An 18,913-nucleotide genomic window follows, 5' to 3' on the forward strand; every position below is an offset into this window, starting at 1 on the left:
GTAGGGATGTGCCCCTACATTACTGACTGTATATTTTGCACTAATTGACAGCAGGTCAACACCCTGTTTGATTTTAGCTGTCCTCACCAGTGCATGGAGCAAGAGTGATGTTTCAGGAAAAACTGCTGGATGTGCCATTATGAGCCTACCTTGTCCCAGGTGTACATTTGTGACTGGATTTGCTAAATAAGTAAATGCACGATTTATAGTGACTGCAAAGACTATAATGATTTTTGTTTTATTCACTTCTTAGATACTTGTAGCAGCTTTTTTTTTTTCTCCTGACACATCCATCTTTTCCCCAGTCACTCTATATTTCGAACATTTTTTATTGTCCTATCTTTTGGGCTATTACTTTGTGAATCCATAAAACAGAAACTCAAGGACATCTGCTTAGTTTCATACAAATCGGGCCACACAATTGGCACCTAGGGAATTGAAAAAGTGACAACCTATTAACTTCTGAAATTCTTTAATAATATTTATTCTGATAAAGGCAAAGTCATAAAGAGCCAAGGGATCATTCAGCAATAGGGCAGTGATCTAGCAGCACACATGCCGAGGCATTTAATAGGTGAGAGGACTCCGGGGCAGTCAGCCTGATGGCAGATACTCTCCCACTTGTAGCCCCTGCCCTGTGTCATGCCCAGGACAGAATCAGAGGACAGGCGTGAGGCCTGCAGGGGCAGTCTGGGCTGAGGTATTTTCATTATTTAATCCATTGCAGTCTCTGCAATAGGAATTTGTATCTCATCCTTGTTACTCACTTCTTCAGTGAAAGTGCTCCCCATTCCTTTTCACTGAAAAACGCTCAGCCCTAAAGTGTTTTCAACACCATGGAATCATACTAATTTTTAAATCTGAGTCCTGTTGATCTCTTTTGGTTGTGTCTCTGCTCTTCACAATCAACTAGGGAACAATGATCCAGATTTTATTTACTTCTGAGTAGGTCCTGGGCAACTAAAGGCAGAGATGTGGGCAAAATAAATATTATCGAACAGCCTGTGGGAAGGAGATTAAGACTTATTTGAGCAGAGGGAGATAGTGTTCTTGGTAAACCAAGACCTGACAAAGTAAAGGTGAAATAAGAAAGGTGATGTTTCATAGAATTCACTTCAAGACCACTACTCCGTCTCTAAGAAATTACTCAATACTCAGATTTGAAAATTTCACATGAAAATTCCCTCTAACTCCAGATGGTCTTTGCAAGTAGCAGGACAGCTCATGGTTTTGTTCGGCCCTAAGAGAAGTGGAGTTCAGCTCGGGAAGAAATTGTTATCTACGGGGATATACAGAGCAGTGCTAGCAAGCCAGTCATAGTTTCTAAGAATAAAAGATTTGTATGTGTGTGAAATTTATAAAGCCTACAAATTTTTATTGATGCCTCTGTATACTCTACAGTTAAACTAGATATCAAGCCAATTTGTGAACCAACCTCTCATCAGACTCTTTCAAGGTCTTGCCCTCCTCAGCGTCTGGGAAACTGTCCTGGCCGGCAACCACTGTGTTGCTGCTGGAGGTGGTTCCTGTGGATTAGAAGACACTTAGAAAAAAACACATGTGGAGGGGGTCAAAGTCAAGCCTCAAAATTCTTGTGAAATTTCATGTTTGAAGGATGCCTTCTATTTTCTGCACAATCACAGACATTCTAAACAAACTCTAAGCCCACTCCACTGAAATAGGAGAATCCCAGATATCTGTAATAGTCAAACCTAATTCCTGGACTCTCCTATAAACCGAGGTCACAACATTCCTGGAAACTTTTCTTAGGTAATGAGCTTATTTGCAATGGCCGTCCCTGCTGTTAGCTGCTTTAGCACTTCTGGGTCTAGGAGTTATTAGTTATTGAGCTAATGTTAGTGAAACAACTCAGGAAACTGTCTGACATCTAGGCTACTGCTTGCCTGCAGGAATGCTGCTTTGGCAGCTAGATGTGGGGAAAACAGAGGGCATGAGAGACTCGGTCAGGAGAAAGATTTGAAAGCAGGTGTAATATTAGATAAACCAAAACAAAGCTGGCTTCAATGAATTTGAGGAGGACTGCATACATTTCATAAAATAATGCCGAAAGGCCAATTTATGGAAAGTGGTAATAGAGGCAGTTTCGTCAATTCTGAGAGAATATTCACCAAGGGAATCCCCGACCACAGGATGGAAGGTAAAGACTGAGATTCCTAAGTGATGCTGTGTCTGCCCTGGGATCAGCCTAAAGCAGTGATGGCGAACTCATTTTTTTGGTTGATTTTTCTTTGTTAAATGGCATTTAAATATATAAAATAAATATCAACAATATAAGTCTTTGTTTTACTATGGTTGCAAATATAAAAAAATTTCTATATGTGACACGGCACCAGAGTTAAGTTAGGGTTTTTCAAAATGCTGACACGCTGAGCTCAAAAGGTTCGCCATCACTGGCCTAAAGTATAAAACTCTGGGCATGTGAATACTGGGCCACCAATTGTCAGTTATGCTTACAAAATCATTTCATTAATCTCAGCTATTCTTAAGCTATCTTTCTTTTTTAAAGTTATTTTTCAATTACTTTGGACATACAGTATTATATGTTTCAGGTGTACAACAGAGTAATTAGACATTTGTATACCTTATGAAGCGATCACCTCAGTAAGTCTACTGCCCAGCTGGCACCATACACAGTGTTTACAATGTTACTGACTGTATTCCCTATGCTGTACTTCACATCCCTGTGACCATTTTTTAACTACCAATCTGTTCTTCTTAATCCCTTCCCCTTTGCCACCTAGCCCCCCTCCCCTCTGGCAACCATGAGTATGCTCTCTGTTTTGTTTATTTGTCTATTTTGTTTTTAGATTTCACACAAAAGTGAGACTATATGGTATTTGTCTTTGACTGACTTGTTTCATTCAACATAATGCCCACTAGGTCCATCCATACCGTCACCTCTTAAATGAAACCACCTCTTAAATTAAACCACCTCTTAAATGAAAATACATGCCAGAATAAGAAGTAGCAACACACTCATATCCTTTCAGTGCTTCACCCAGAGGAACATCAGAGACCCAGGACAGGCTGGCCACCGGCCCTACCAGAGGCTGCTGTGGAGACCTTGCTGCTGGCGGCAAAGTGGTAGAACGGTGGGTTGTCACAGTGCTGGACGATGGGGTTCACGGGCTCCGTCTGCTGCAGCTCAAAGAGCAGCTCTTCCATAGTTTGAATGGTGTTATTACGGCACAAGTATATCACCACCTTTTTAATCTAAGAAGAAAAACAGAACACAGGGACGTTTCAAGAATAATGCCAGTGGTTGGCAGCAAAGAATGAAGTTATCCCCAGGAGCTATCACCCTGGTAGCTGCCCGGAGATAATCCTAGTGTCTGGATTAAAACTCACCTTCTCTATAGCACATCTGATGGGAGTGTGTGTCAAAGGTCTTACCCTTCCTTATGGCTGAGTTTACAAAAGTTACTTTTGGGGCTCCTGAAATCTATCTAAAAGCAAAAAACATGCCATCTAAAGTCTTATCTTGAGAAAGGATTTTATTTATACAAACCATGGGAAAAAACTGAGAGCTATTTTTGTTTAAAAAGAAACTTGGTCCCCTGCTATTCTCTTCTCCCCTAGAAACAAATGAATTTTAGCTGTTTGGATGATTTTACATTTAAAAAATATCTCTGATAACTCTTAAATAAAGCTCTGTGCTACTGGAGCCCTCAGAGTCAAACCTGAGGTGTGGAAGCTGCAATGAGGCTGATGGAGCTTAAAACAGCAGGTGGGCCCAGGATCTCTCAGGAAACAGCCATACACAAATGCCAAGTGAGTTAGGGCTTAAACTGCTGTTGTTGTTGATGATCATGTCACTTTTGACTACAAACACCATATACTGGGCATCTCAGAAAGATTTCTCTCTGCTTAGATTTATCTTCTACCAACTGAATTTGAAGAGAAAAATCTGGTATTCTGCATTTTTATTCTGTTTTAAGAGCATCAAAATGTAAACATTAAATATTTTTATTAGAAATAATATGCTTTACTTAGTTTCTCTTACATAATGTGTCCAATGTTTATAGAAGTCAGCCTCAGTAACTGATAGGAGAACATTCACCTCTTAAATCATAGGCTTGTGTGTCCAAAGGCTTGGCAAGGGGATGACAGAGGCATCACTAGGACATTGCAGCCTGTTTCTCAGGGGACAGAAGGGACCTTTTATGTAGCATCTAGACAAGATCATGGGAGTTGAGCATGACTGACCATATTAGACATCGCTATTTTACTTGGAGCAAAGGGCACATTCTGACTTGCGCTTGCAGATGGAGCCACCAACAAGATAATGCCTGCTGAGAGCCCAGGGAAACTTACATAGGGCAAGAGAAGTGTGTCACTGCTAACCCCACACAGGCTGATCAGAAACTGCAGGGTGACCCTCAAGTTGTTACTCCACTTCTCATTGTTGGCTAGAGCATTCCAAACATTTTCCATTTCCGGTCCAGGAACTTCATCCCCATACTGCAACAAACAAAAGAAACACTGACCCAGGAGACATGGGGAAAACGCAGGGGTGCAAAATGTTTGATTATAAGTTCTTTTAAGGGTCATGGCTATCTCGAAACCACAGAAGGGGACACATGGCCAGCCATCCAAAAGATGCCACTTTCAGCAATTTATAATGCACAAATTAGTAATGCACAATGCTTATTCATGTGATTAAAAACTTTAGATTTCTTATTTTATAATTTTTAAAACTGTGGTAAAATACATATAACATAAAGTATACCATCGTAAACATTTTAAAAATATATATTTTTATTTATTTCAGAAAGGGAGGGAGAGGGAGAGCAAGATAGAAATATCAATGATGAGAAAGAATCACTGATCAGCTGCCTCCTGCACGGCCCCCACTGGGGATCAAGCCCACAACTCAGGCATGTGCCCTTGACTGGAATCGACCCTGGGACCCTTCAGTCCACAGGTCAACACTCTATCCACTGAGCAAATCCGGCTGGGGCTTAACCATTTGTCAGTGTACAGTTGGAAGTTTAAGTTTAACCATTTGTCAGTGTACAGTGTGGTGCAGCCATCACCGTCGCCCTGTTCACGTGATTTTTAATGACAATTGCCACTCTCCCTGGGTTTGCAGCCTAGGGTTTGATGAGCCCAGATTTTCTGGGATGATGGAGCCATGTTATGGGGGCACAATACCTTTGCCGTCATGTACATGAGGTTATTCAGGACTAGAGACGTAGCTTCTGGGGAGCCCCAGCCATTCCCTTTAAGCCCATGAGAAGTGGTCACTTCTCCTTCCTGGTTCTTGCTGTCATCCTCTGGACTACTGGGGCTCGACCCCGGGAGGAGGAGTTTGCTGTCCACCAGCTCGATGTTGTGCAGCCAGGGCAGCAGGTAGGTGAGCATAATCTGACGCCCATTTGGGTGCGTTGTGGGGAACCTCTGGCTTACCTCTAAAGAGAAGGGTGGTGATGGAGAGCCATGTGTTATGGCATTAAAATAAAGTAAAATATTAACACTACTGACAGATAGCACAGGGCACTTGCATACACAGCAGCTCCCCAAGGCCATGAAATCTTAAAACTAATGCTTGTCCTCTAGCCTTTCCCTTCAAATCTGGTGCCCTGTGGGGGAAAGTGAGAAAGCACAGTGGGAAGAGCATGGCTTGGTGAGAGTGGAGTGAGGGGGAGGCCCCCTGAGATCAATCCATTGCTGATAGTAGAGGTACATTAGAGTGGACAGAACAAGGGACTTGAGACCAAAAGAACATGTGATTAGATCCAGTGCCTCTACACACTAGCTGCACGAGACTCTGGGTTAGTTACTTAACTTCTCTGTTCCTCAGTTTCCTCATCTGTCAAATGAGGCCACTGGGTTCCACATTGGGCTATTGTGAGGGTTAAAGATAGAATCATAATGTATGTAATATGCTCGGCTTGGTGCTTGTTATTTCGTAAGCTCAAATCAACAGTGGCTAGGACTATTAGAACAGTGGCTGTCTTTCCATTGCACCGGTAGCATACCAATAGAGCATCTTCTATGCCAGTGATGGCGAACCTTTTGAGCTCGGCGTGTCAGCATTTTGAAAAACCCTAACTTAACTCTGGTGCCGTGTCACATATAGAAATTTTTTTTATATTTGCAACCATAGTAAAACAAAGAGTTATATTTTTGATATTTATTTTATATATTTAAATGCCATTTAACAAAGAAAAATCAACCAAAAAAATGAGTTCGTCTGTCACCTCTGACACGCGTGTCATAGGTTCGCCATCACTGTTCTATGCACTACTAGCTGTTAAAAAGTGGGATGGAAGTCTCCGGGAAAAACCCATCCATTGTGCAAACTCCTGTCCATGAAGTCCACTTGAAAACTGCCAACTATGTGGAAGCTCCATACTCAATGTTCTGTTTCATGACATAAATGAATCAAAGGGTGAAACTATGCATGCAGCCCAGTCATTTCACTACAACTTTCTCTGATAGCATGTTGCATGCATTCACAGCCAGAGGCATTTTAATTTTATAACCTGAATGAGCTTTCTATAGAAATAAAAGCACAGCTTTATGCATCTGCTGCAAGATCTACGAAAGCCTCTGATTTCTCCCTTCTCCCACTCAGCGAATAAACTTGCTAAAATAAAACCTCACTCATCCTCTGACTAGCCCCACCCTCCCTCTTTCCTTCTTTCTCAGCCACAGAGCTGAGATCTGGCTCCTGACAGTTACCAATGAATTGAGAAACTACTGACAGTTACCAATGAATTGAGAAATCCAGAGGGTAATTTTAGATCTTATCTTTTGGGATCTCTCTATTCCATTCAAGGCTGTGGACTGTTCACTCCCTCCTCATAAATCTTCTTTCTCCAGGTTTCCATTAAAATCACCTCGACAGTGGGCCTAGGTGTTCTCTCTCAATGTGCCTCCATGCCCTCCCTCCCCCTTCCTTCCTTGACCCAGTGCTTGGAAATTGGGTGTCCAGGTTCTTTCTCTCACTCTGGGCTCTGTACAAACACAATCTCATCTGCTCCCTTGGTTCTAAATCCTTCTGTTCCTCCATGAGGTGCTAGTGCTGGCCTCCCCTTGACGCTGGTCTGTCTATACAGAGACCTACACTCAGTATCCCAAGCTGAGCTCATGTTCCCCACTTCACCCTAAACCTTCTCTTCTCCCTGAATGGCTCTCAAAATGGGGTCATCACCCCTGGCCCCCAGATTCACACAGGCACTCTCTTTTGTGTGCTCCACCCAAGATTCATCACTCTGGTCTCTCCTCTCCAGTCGCTCTGGGCTGTCTTAGTTCCAGCCTTCATAACTTCCTCCTTGAATGACTGTCATCATTTCTCAGCTGGTCTCCTCTCTCTAGACTGCAGGTCCTCTAGTGCTCCCTCCACACTGTAGCCCATCTTTCTAAAATGCATTCTTGTTTGAAACTCATCAGTGGCTTTCAAAACCCAAGCACCTTGCCAGGATGCCCTCCCTGTTGTTCACAGGGCTCCGAGGGGTTTCAAGAAAGACATGGAGATCACTGGCCTACACACTCCTTAGGGAGCAATACAAGGCCTTCCAAGATTTGACTCCTGCTTCTGTCTGTCCATGACCTGCCCCTGTCCCTGCATATATTATGTTAGCCAATTGACCACTATATAGTCTCTCAAATACAACCTGCTATTTGACACCTCTGAGCCCAAGCATACAACATTTCCTTGGTCTGTAATGCCTACCTGCTTACCCACATAATGTCAACTATTTGTCTGCTTTGCAAATTTCTACTTCTTTTGAACTGCAGCTCAGACATCACATTCTCTGAGAAGTCTTTCCTGATATCCCTGGCCCAATAACTGATCACACCTTCATCTTCCAGCAGAATGTGCTTTATTTATTGCAGTTTCTACACTGTATCACAGCCATACAATTGTAAGCCTTACTTTATTACTAGATTATGATGAACCTTTGATAGGAGAGACTGTTTTATTTTCCACTGTATTCTGAGGACCCATGAACAGTGCCTAACATTGAGGTGGCTCTCAACTCTTGGTTGAAGTAAATAAAAATAAAATTTACTTTTTGAAGGAGAGAATTAATTTATTGAAAAGGATTTTCTTGGGTGAAGAGATTAATCAAATAGCATATATGCATAGCCTTTGGATACAGACAACAGTGTGGTGATGGACAGAGGGAGGGGGTGGAGGTTGGTTAGAGGTAGGCAAAAGAGGGGAAAATGGGGACATTTGTAATAGTGTCAATGATAAAAAAGGCTTCTCTTGAGTCCTCCCCGCACTCTTTCAGGCACCATGTGAGGATGTGGCTCACTCTGTCTCAGGTAGATGGAGAGGTTTTACAAAGTAGTAGATTTTAAATAGATCTTAAGGACGATTGTGAATTAAGGAGAGGGCCATTTTCAGTAGAGGAAGCAGCATGAACAGAAGCAAGGATTACCTGAGAATGAAATAAAGGTTTGCTGGGTAAAGGCAGAAAGAAAGTTTGGAACAGGAGGTGTCTTATAGGTGAAGGTGTTCCAATTTTCTAGCACTGGCTTTGGGGAAAGATGTCTCGATTTAATTCTGACTTGGCTGCTTCCTCATTATGTGGTTCTGAGCAAATTACTGAACATCTCTAAGCCTTAGCTTCTCATCTGTAAAATAGAAATGATGATTCCAATGGTAGTGGTGATGGTGACAATCCCATGCCAGGACTTGGCTAATAGCTTGACTATTATTAGCTCATTTTAATCCTCACATCCTATGAGGTAGCTTTTGTTGCAGACAAAGAAATAGAATTTAGAGGCTCTGTGACTTGCCTGTGGTCCGGCAGCGAGTACATGGCCAGGCCAGTGATCAACCCAGGCTGCCTGACTCCAGAGCTTCACTTCTAACCTCTACTCATGGGGTCTAAGATTAAGTTATAAGTGAAATGTATATAAAGTGCCTAGAACAGAGCCTGGCTCATTAATCACTCAATAGATAGAAGCTGTTATTAGCATTTTTAGGACGACTGGGCAGACATTTGAGGTAGGAAGTGCTGTATATATTTGGTTTTGCTTTGCAGGTGGATGGCAGTCAGGGTGTGTTAAGGTGGGGCGGGCCAGGGGCAGGACTCACGAGGATTTGGACTGAGGCAGTGGAGATGCAGACAAAGGAGATGAATTCAAGATACCAAAGTCAGCCTCCCCTCAAGGTACTATGTGTGCTCAGGCAAAACTTAATTGACCAATACAATTTTTAAAAACAAATTTATACAAAAATTATTTACAAAGATTATTTGCAAAGATGTGCCAAATACAAAACTCACAACAATTCATATATGTAGCAACATACAAGCTACAAATCACCTTTACCACCACCACCCGCAAACAATTTGCAGCAATTATATGTGTTACAAGTTACACCACCTATATTTCATTTCTTTGGAAAATTTTACATAGATAATCTTGTTTGTAAAAACATGATTAATTTAAGCATCTTTGCATTTGTCCCATGTTTATTTATACCTACACTGTTTTAGATAAACAGATACGTTTACATTTAAAGACATTCTAAAATTTACTTTTGTATGTAACTGGACTTAATCCATAATAATTTTGATCTATAAATTTAGCACAAATAAGTATGACTCTAAATTGGCATTAAAATTTAAAAAGCAAGGTTAATTAGAGCAGAAATGATCACACATGTCATCACTGACTATTGTCTGGTACCTGAGAAGAGCGGGAGAGTGAGCTCGGGATACATCCTGGCCAGTTCACATGACAAGAGGGCTAGGGACATGCTGTAGAGGGGTGGCAATGGGCCGTGGGTTCCATAGAGAATACTGCCAGGTCTTTGTTCAGCTACTTTCTTTGAGTAAACAAAAAGCTTTGCTTCAAGGATCTATAAAGAGGTAGGAAAGTAAGAAACAATACAGAAAAATACTGGCTACATCAGGAGCATTTCTATTTAATAAAGGTTCAAAGTAAACTAATGAATATAATAGTATTCAATATAGTAGTACTTAATATAGTTGTATTCAGTGGAGAGCATCAGTTAATTTCTATTTACAGTGATATGCACATATGATATAAATAAATGCATATCAAGAAACAGCAACCCAGGGATCAACCCCCATTTCTATTTTCTGTGCCCAAGGGTGGATGCTTCTGACACTAAATGGTACATGCCTGCATGAGCTGCATGGAGATTTCATAGGTCTCTCTGTTGGTGTCAGAGGCCTTAAATAGAACAAGGTTTAGCAATGTCACTATGTCGAAGGGATAGTTCCTAAAAAAAAAAAAAGACCAAAAACACAGTTTATAAGACTGCCTGACTAGTAATCTTAATAAACCAATTACCTCTCAAATCCTAGAAGGCACACTGACCTCAGTTACACTTATTAATGACATCCCATGCTCATTTGGCAATTGTTTTGCCTCCTTCTTTTTTAAAAAATTCTTTATTGTTTAAAGTATTACATGAGTCTCCTTTTCCCCCCCTAATGACCTCTCCCCCACTAAAACCTCCCCCAAGCACAAGCCCTCACCCCCCTGCTGTCTGTGTCCATTGGTTTTGCTCAAATGCATGCATACAAGTCCTTTGTTTGATCTCTTACCCACTCACCCCCCCGCCTTCCCTCATAGGTTGGACAGTCTGTTCGATGCTTCTATGTCTCTGGTTCTATTTTTGTTCATCAGTTTATGTTGTTCACTATATTCCACAAATGAGTGAGATCATGTGATATTTATCTTTCTCTGACTGGCTTATTTCGCTTAGCATAATGCTCTCTAGTTCTATCCGTGCTGTTGCAAATGTAAGACTTCCTTCTTTTTTACAGCAGAGTAGAATTCAATTGTGTAGATGTATTGCCTCCTTTTGCTGTTCATTAGTAGATAGAGGGAAATAACTCTATTTTTTGTTTAAAATTGAACATTGTCACACCAGGAGAAACAAACATTAAAAAATATATCTAATACATATAAATTTTAATGAAAAACAAATACAAATAGAAAGGATAGCATTTAGATGACATGTTTAAATTTCTCAACAGCTCACTGATTTAATATTTTCATTCAATCTCTCTACATTTATTAAGCAAGAAACATATACCATGAACAATTGCAAAGTACTTATGATACTACTAGAGGCCCAGTGCACGGATTCATGCACCGGTGGGGTCCCTTGGCCTGGCCTGCAGGGATCAGGCTGAAACTGGATCTCTGACATTTCCTGAGGGGTCCCAGACCAGGGCGCAGGCCAGGCCAAGGGACCCCACCAGTGCACGATTGGGGCCGGGGAGGGACTGTGGGAGGGCTCCAGGGCATGTCTGGCCCATCTGGCCCAGTCCCAATGGGCTGGACCCTTGCAGCAAACTAATGTACCGGTCAGAGAATCTGCCCCCTGGTGGTCAGTGCTCATCACAGAGACTGGTCATATGTCAAGCAAACAGTTGGACATTTGGCATATTAGGCTTTTATTACATAGGATTAGTGAGGCTGGTCCCTTCACCTAAGGGCAGCTTCCAGTATATTTAGGGAGACAAAACTATACAGTCTAGTATGATGGCAGGCTGTGAACTCTTAATGAGGGACACCTAAATCAGAGTTGGATCAGGAAAGGCTTTTCCCAGGGAGAGACAAATAAACTGAGCCTCAAGCCACAGGAGACCTCAGCCAGGCCATGGAAGGGTGGTATGGGAGTGTTCTGGGCAAACAGAACATTTTTAAAAATTACAAGGATGAAACAGCAAGATACCTTGTGAAAAGGAAAGACTCTCTGAGTGAAAGAAACAAGTAGAAGAATAGAGGTGATGGGTCTGGGGACGGGGGAGATGTGTGAAGATCCTACAGGATTTGCAGTGGGGATGGGGGTGAGGTTATGTGTTAAGAAATGACATTAGGTTTTGAACACTTACTCTGGCTGCTGAATGGAGAATGGGTTGCAGGGGGTCAATATTGGATGTAGTGACAATCATCCAGATAGGAATTGATAAGGGTTTGAATTAGGGCAGGGACAGTTGAAACAGAGAAGTCAGCAGGATTTAGTAATTGATTGTATGTGTGGTATGAAAGCTAGGGGAAAATAGGGACAGAGACAACAAATTATGAGGCAATTATAGGCATAATCAAATGGAACATGGAGATCAAATCCACTATTTCTTGCTATGATATACTATTTAAAGATGATATCTTTTTACTGTATGCATTTTCTTAGCTATAGTGGAAATGAGGTCACAAATGGAAAACCTCTGGTGAGAAAACTATTAGTGAATGGTCTGTACCAGAAGACTTCCAAGAAATCTATGGCATTTTTATACACCAATAGTGAATTTACAGAAAGAGAGATTAAAAAAACAATCCCATTTACCATCGCACCAAAAAATTTAAGATATTTAGGAATAAACTTAACTAAGGAGGTAAAAGACCTGTACTCAGAAAACTAAAGGACACTGAAAAAAGAGATAGAGGAAGACATAAACAGATGGAAGAACATACTGTGTTCATGGATTGGTAGAATCAGCATCATTAAAATGTCCGTACTACCCAAAGCAATCTATAGATTCAATGCACTCCCCATTAAAATACCAACGGCATATTTCACAGACCTAGAATGAACTCTCCAAAAATTCATCTGGAATAAAAAAAGACCCCGAATAGCTGCAGCAATCCTGAGAAAGAAGAACAAAGTAGGAGGGATCTCGATACCTGATATTTATTTTAAGGTAACCTTCAGAAAGCAGAAGGTAGCTTGAAGGTAAAAAACATATTGGTTATTCTGTGGGTTCCTTTATTGATTGTATATAATTACACTGTCTCAGAAGTTCTGTTTTGGAACTTTCACTCTTCTAGAAAGGCACAATCCTACTATGAATACAGGCCCATCTTATGGTAGGTAAGTTTAGTGAGAGATTATAGTGAGAGTTGCTTAGACACATAAAATAAGATTTGTACTTTTTATATTCTATATTACTTAAATTTTAATTTTTTATGGTGCTAGTAATACATGAATATATTTTCCTTTTAAAAGAAACACATGAGGCTTAGGACCCACTCTGAAGATGCTCCACTTACATGGCTGGCAAGTCAGTGTTGGTTGTAGGCAGGTGCATAGAATAAAATGTGGATGTGCCCCATCTCCTTTTCTCCCCCAGCCATTGCTTCTGACCCTACATGCAACCACTGTCAACATTTTGGTGTGTGTCCTAGCCTTTTTTTAAGTCGATATACAAAGATGTGTATGTACATACCCCACCCTCACTACATAGGACTTTAAACATAAATGTGATTATACTATCTACATGTGGTGCTTGGAATTTAGGTTTTACAGTGAACAATAAGGCCCACTTCAGACTTCTTTAAAAGCTGCAAAGTATTCCAAAGTGTGTACAGACTATAGCCACTTTTGTAGGGGATGCAGTGGTGTGTCACTTAGAGTCCCTTTTCAGACCCGGCACTCAATCCTCCAACTGAAGTTTTGGAGGCTGATGTTGCTGGCTGAACCCTCTCTGGGAATTGCCTTCAGCCTGAGAGATGTACTCAGGCCAAGGTCATGCTTGCTCCTCAGCAGCAGCAGCCCCTGAGGGACTGGTTGAAGTTTTCACTCCTCTGCCCAGTTCTATTTCCTCCACTTCCCCTTAGATGTTGACCTCGTGGGGTTTTACTAATGAATTTCCTGCACTCAGATCCTCTGTTATTCTCATTTTTCACTATTATAATGCCACAAACACCAGATGTGCAAGTATTTCTTTAAAACAGATGCCTACAAGACATCATGCAGGGTCAAAGGGCACATTTAAATTTGGGGGAGATACTGCACTATTGCCTTCCAAAATGGCTTTACTAATTTGTACTCCAAAATAATTACTTTTCTAGAACTTTCAGTTTCAAAAGAACAAAAAAGCATGAGGCTGATGTCTCAGATAGAGAATTGGGGAAAGCCCCCAGATGATGGTGGTGAAGGGGATGATGAAGGAAAGGTGACGTTTATGTTATGATGTGCTTACTTTGTGCCAGTTACTGCCTTTACCTAGATTTGTGATTTAATTGTCACAAAATGCTGGTGAGGCTTAGAGAAGCTAAGCACTTGCCCAAGGTCACATAGAAGTAGTGGATCCTAGACTCCCTCCTGGATATGCCTAACTCCAAAGGATTCATGTGTTTACCCACAGTGTTCCTAGCAGCCCACAGCAGAACATGTCACAACCAGTCTACATTGGAATTCTTACAAACTACAATATCTGGAAGCAGACCATTCTGATTGTGAAAATAGAAAGGACGTTTTCTTCTGAGCCCCATAGTGCAGAGGTGGCCCTACCTATATATCTTTGACATTGGGACTTAATTCATATATATTTATATAAAGAAGAATACTAGAAACACTACTTGGAATTTAAAGGCAGGAAAAGAACAGACAAAGCCTGTCTTTTAAGTGGGGCTGTGCACTTGACCAAGTAATGAGGGCATTCATTAGTTGCTTAAGAATGACCTGTGGAAGTTATGTTGAAACAATACTGAGAGTAATAACACAGATCCAGAAAATGAAAAAAACCCAGATAAAGAAAAGTGAGAAAGATATAAAATGAGCAAGAGAGAACACATAAACCATGTGAATGCAGTTATATTAAACAGGCTTAGAAATGGAATCTTATACCTCCCAGCATTTAATTATTCACCATAGGCCCTCTGGAATGGCACAAGATGAATAAAGGCAGCTGTGATTATACAGAATAAAAATCAAATGGTGAAATAAATGTGAAAGGTAGGTATGATTCAGAAAGTACTAGTAAACAAGAAATAAAAGTGTGTTTTCTTCAATCTAGAAAAGAGAAGATTTTTAAAAAATATATTTTTATTGATTCAGAAAGGAAGGGAGAGATAGAAACATCAATGATGAGAGAGAATCATTGACCAGCTGCCTCCTGCACACCCCACACTGGGGATCGAGCTCACAACCTGGGCATGTGCCCTTGACTGGAATTGAACCCGGGACCCTTCAGTCCACAGTCTGACACTCTAGCCACTGAGCCAAACCAGCCAGGGCTAGAAAAGAGGATATATCTGAAGAATTTGGGAAATACCCACTAGCTATGGTTTCTTTAGAACTAAATGACAAAGGATAACTTTGAGGGATTCTTTTAATAGATATTACTAGTCAATGGAGGGGATTACTCTGTAGCTTTTTGCTTCTAACAGCTAGTAATAATAATGTCTACAGGGTGCTTTTTAGGTGCCAGGTCTCAGTTCAAGAGACTTATTTTATTTAATCCATGCGCTAACCTTATTATCACTCCCATTTTATAGATAAGAATTTGTAGTAACTTGCTCAAAGCACACAGGTTGAATTCAAACTCAAGATACTTAAGTTTCCATCTTTTCATATATCTGTTTGTCGTTTCTATGCCTTTCTGGTAGAAGTATCTATTCAGGTCCTATGCCCATTTTTAAATTGGGTTATTTGCTTTTTTGTTGTTGAATTGTATGAGTTCTTTATATATTTTGGATATTTAACCTCTGGTTGGAGGTGTTGTTTGTAAATGTCTTCTCCCATTTGGGTGATTGCCTTTTTGTTTTGTTGACAGTTTCTTGTGCTATGCAGAAGTTTTTTAGTATGATATAGTCCCATTCATTTATTTTTGTTTTTACTTCCCTTGCCTTTGAGGTCAAATTAATAAAATCCTCTCTAAGAACTAAGTTCATAAGTTTAGTTTGTTTACTATGTTTTCTATGTAATTTATTGTTTCAGGTCTTATATTTAGGTCTTTTATCCCTTTGAGTTAGTTTTTGTATATGGGAACAAAAAACTTCACTAGCTACTAGGGAACTGCAAATCAAAGCTACAATAAGATACAACCTTACACCTGTTAGAATGGTTATTATCAACCAGAAGAGTAATAACAAGTGTTGGAGAGGTTGTGGAAATAAAGAAACCCTCATTTACTGCTGATGGGAATGTAAACTGGTACAGCCATTATGGAAAACAATATGGAGGCTCCTCAAAAAACTAAGAATAGAGTTACCATATGGCCCAGCAATCCTGCTTCTGGGTATCTACCAACAAATATTTAAAGACATTTATTCATAAAGATATATGTACCCTATGTTCATTGCAGCATTATTCATGATGGCCAAGACATGGCAAGTGTCCTTTGATAAATGATTGGATAAAAAAGATGTGGTACATATATAAAATGAAATATTATTTAGCCATAAGAAAAGACGAAATACTGCCATTTGTGACAACACTGATAAATCTTGAGAGTATCATGCTAAGCAAATAAGTCAAAGATAAAATGTCAAGAACCATATGATTTCAATCATATGTGGGATATAAAACTAGAAGCAACAAATGAACAAATGACAAACAAACAAAATTCATACAGATACAGTATGGTGGTTACTAGAGGAAAGGGGGTGGGGGTAGTAAAGGGTAAAGGGGGTCAAATATATGGTGATGAAAGGAGCTTTGACATTGTGAGGTAAACACACAATATGATATATAAATGATGTATTATAGAATTGTGCATTTGAAACCTATATGATTTTATTAACCAATATTACCCCAATAAATTTCACTAAGAAAAGATGGTAAGTTTTTAGAGCCCAAATCCCCACACTTGCAACCCTCCAGAGGGCCTACTGGGTCAAATGAGGCTAAACATCACTAGGTAGGGGGTGCTATTGGGATTCATGAGTCATAAGCTTCATATTTCTTCCTTGGAAATTGATCAAGTGGGGCACTGACTTTTAAGAATTCAAGTTTGCTGGGCCTGATTTAAATTAGGAAAGATTTATAGAGTTTACTTAAGGCAAAACAAACATACAAACAACAATGACAACAAAAATAAACCCAACACAATTCTTTAAAAGTTAAAACTTTAATTTTATATATAATTCTGAAATATCTATTAAATATTTTTAGTAGTATTTTGGATAGACAGTAAGAACAAAATCAATGGAATTCTTAAGATTTAATTAAATGTTAAGAGAATTTTATTAGGTCAGTGATTGGAAATGGCCTGTACTTTTAATATGGAGCATGCTATTTACCTTAATTGATAACCTTGAAAAGCCAATTAATCTCTTTCTCAATTTCCTTATCTGTTCTGTACTGATATGATTTAGAGTTAACAGGGAAGTTAATAAGAACATGGACAGAAGCCAAATAGTTATTTGAACTAACGCTGTCTAATAGGTAAACTATTTTCTTTTGTGCTAAATTATAGTACTGAGATAGATTTAATAGATTTTAATAGAATATAAATAATATTTTATGAAAAATTCTTCAAAATTAATATTACCAGTTCTACCATAACTTTCTACTTTTATCTTCACTTATCCTGGTCCTATTCAAGTTCCACTTTGACTTCCAAATCTCTTAATAGAACCAGAGTTATATGATAGTCATAGTTACAGTTATAGGTTTGATTGGAGACCAGCAAGTTCACCACACACACACACACACACACACACACACACACACACACACACACAATCGATTACAAAAATAAAAGAAACCAAGAACAAGAATGTAGAGACCATGTCTGGCCCATGTTGCTCAGTGGCTGAGCATCGACCTATGAACCAACCAGGTGGTCATGGTTCAATTTCCCATCAGGACACATGCCCATGTTGTGGGCTTAATTCCCAGTAGGGGGCAGGTAGCAGGCGGTGGATTCAAAATTCTCTCTCATCATTAATGTTCCAATCTCCCTCTCCCTTCCTCTCTGAGATCAATAAAAGTCATTTTACTTTTTTAAATTTAAATTCTTTATTGTTGAAAGTATTACATATGCCTCCTTTTCTCCCCCTGGCCAGTATGGGTGAGGGGCTGAGACCTGTCCCCAGCTGCTCCCCTCCGCCCTCACACATGCTCTCACCCCCTACTGTCTGTGTCCATTGGTTATGCTTGTATGCATGCATACATGTCCTTTGGTTGATCTCTTACCACCCGCCACCCTCCCCTGTCTTATCTCTGGGTTTGAACATCTGTTTGATGATTCTATGACTCTGGCTATATTTTTGTTCATCAGTTTACCTTTTCATTATATTCCAAAAATGAAAGAGATCATGTGGTATTTATCATTCTCTGACTGACTTATTTCGCTTAGCATAATGCTCTCCAGGTACATCAATGCTGTTGCAAATGGTAAGAGTTCTTTCTTTGTTGTGGCAGTACTGGATGCTCAGTGCACAAAATTCATGCACAGGTGGGGTCCCTAGGCCTGGCCAGCGATCAGGGCGTATCGGGGCCATCTCACCCAGTCCCTATTGGGGCCAGGCCAGGGAAAGGGACTGTGGGAGGTTGACTGGCTGTGGGAGGTTGGCAGTGGGAGCACAATGACCACCAGGGGGCAGCTCCTGCATTGAGCATCTACCCCTTGGTGGTCAGTGCGCATCACAGCAACTGGCCAACTGGTCATTCCAGTTGTTCTGGTCATCTGGTGATCACAGTGGCTTAGGCTTTTATATATAGAGACTAGAGGCCCGGTGCACAAAAATTTGTGCACTCGGGGGGAATGGGGGGCCCCTCAGCCCGGCCTGTGCCCTCTTGCAGCCTGGGACCCCTCGGGAGATAACGACCTGCTGGCTTAGGCCTGCTCCCGGGTGGCAGAAGGCAGGCCCAATCCCTAGGTGCAGCCCCTGGACGGGCATAGAGCAGGGCCGATTGGGGAGTTGGGGTGCCGCCCCTGTCATGCACAGAGCAGGGCCAATCAGGGGGTTGGGGCGCTGCCCCCTGTCACTCGCAGAGCAGGGCCCATCAGGGGGGTTGGGGCTTCGTACCCTGTCACGCACAGAGCAGGGCCCATCAGGGGGGTTGGGGTGCTGTCCCCTGTCACTCACAGAGCAGGGCCCATCAGGGGGGTTAGGGCTCCATACCTTGTCACGCACAGAGCAGGGCCCATCAGGGGGTTGGGGAGCTCCCCCCTGTCACTCACAGAGTAGGGCCGATAGGGGAGTTGGGGCACCA

General features: G+C 41.0%; 1 protein-coding gene across 23 annotated transcripts in view; it reads right to left on the minus strand.

Annotated features, from left to right (window-relative positions):
- The window catches only part of FRY (FRY microtubule binding protein), a 611,006-nt gene that overhangs the window by 173,631 nt on the left and 418,462 nt on the right, over nucleotides 1-18,913 (minus strand). For all 23 annotated transcript variants that reach the window (XR_004966082.1, XR_004966083.1, XR_004966081.1 and 20 more), the window contains 6 exons: nucleotides 10,135-10,234; nucleotides 9,676-9,847; nucleotides 5,176-5,432; nucleotides 4,336-4,482; nucleotides 3,066-3,234; nucleotides 1,436-1,526 (listed from right to left, as the gene is read on the minus strand). Coding sequence is in view for 20 of the 23 variants with exons in the window: in XM_036299692.1 (XP_036155585.1) it covers nucleotides 1,436-1,526; nucleotides 3,066-3,234; nucleotides 4,336-4,482; nucleotides 5,176-5,432; nucleotides 9,676-9,847; nucleotides 10,135-10,234 (936 nt within the window). In the remaining 3 variants the exon portion in view is untranslated. The remainder of the gene's footprint in view (nucleotides 1-1,435; nucleotides 1,527-3,065; nucleotides 3,235-4,335; nucleotides 4,483-5,175; nucleotides 5,433-9,675; nucleotides 9,848-10,134; nucleotides 10,235-18,913) is intronic.

The sequence above is a fragment of the Myotis myotis genome, unplaced genomic scaffold (assembly GCF_014108235.1).
Source record: "Myotis myotis isolate mMyoMyo1 unplaced genomic scaffold, mMyoMyo1.p scaffold_m19_p_3, whole genome shotgun sequence".
Taxonomy (NCBI): domain Eukaryota; kingdom Metazoa; phylum Chordata; class Mammalia; order Chiroptera; family Vespertilionidae; genus Myotis; species Myotis myotis.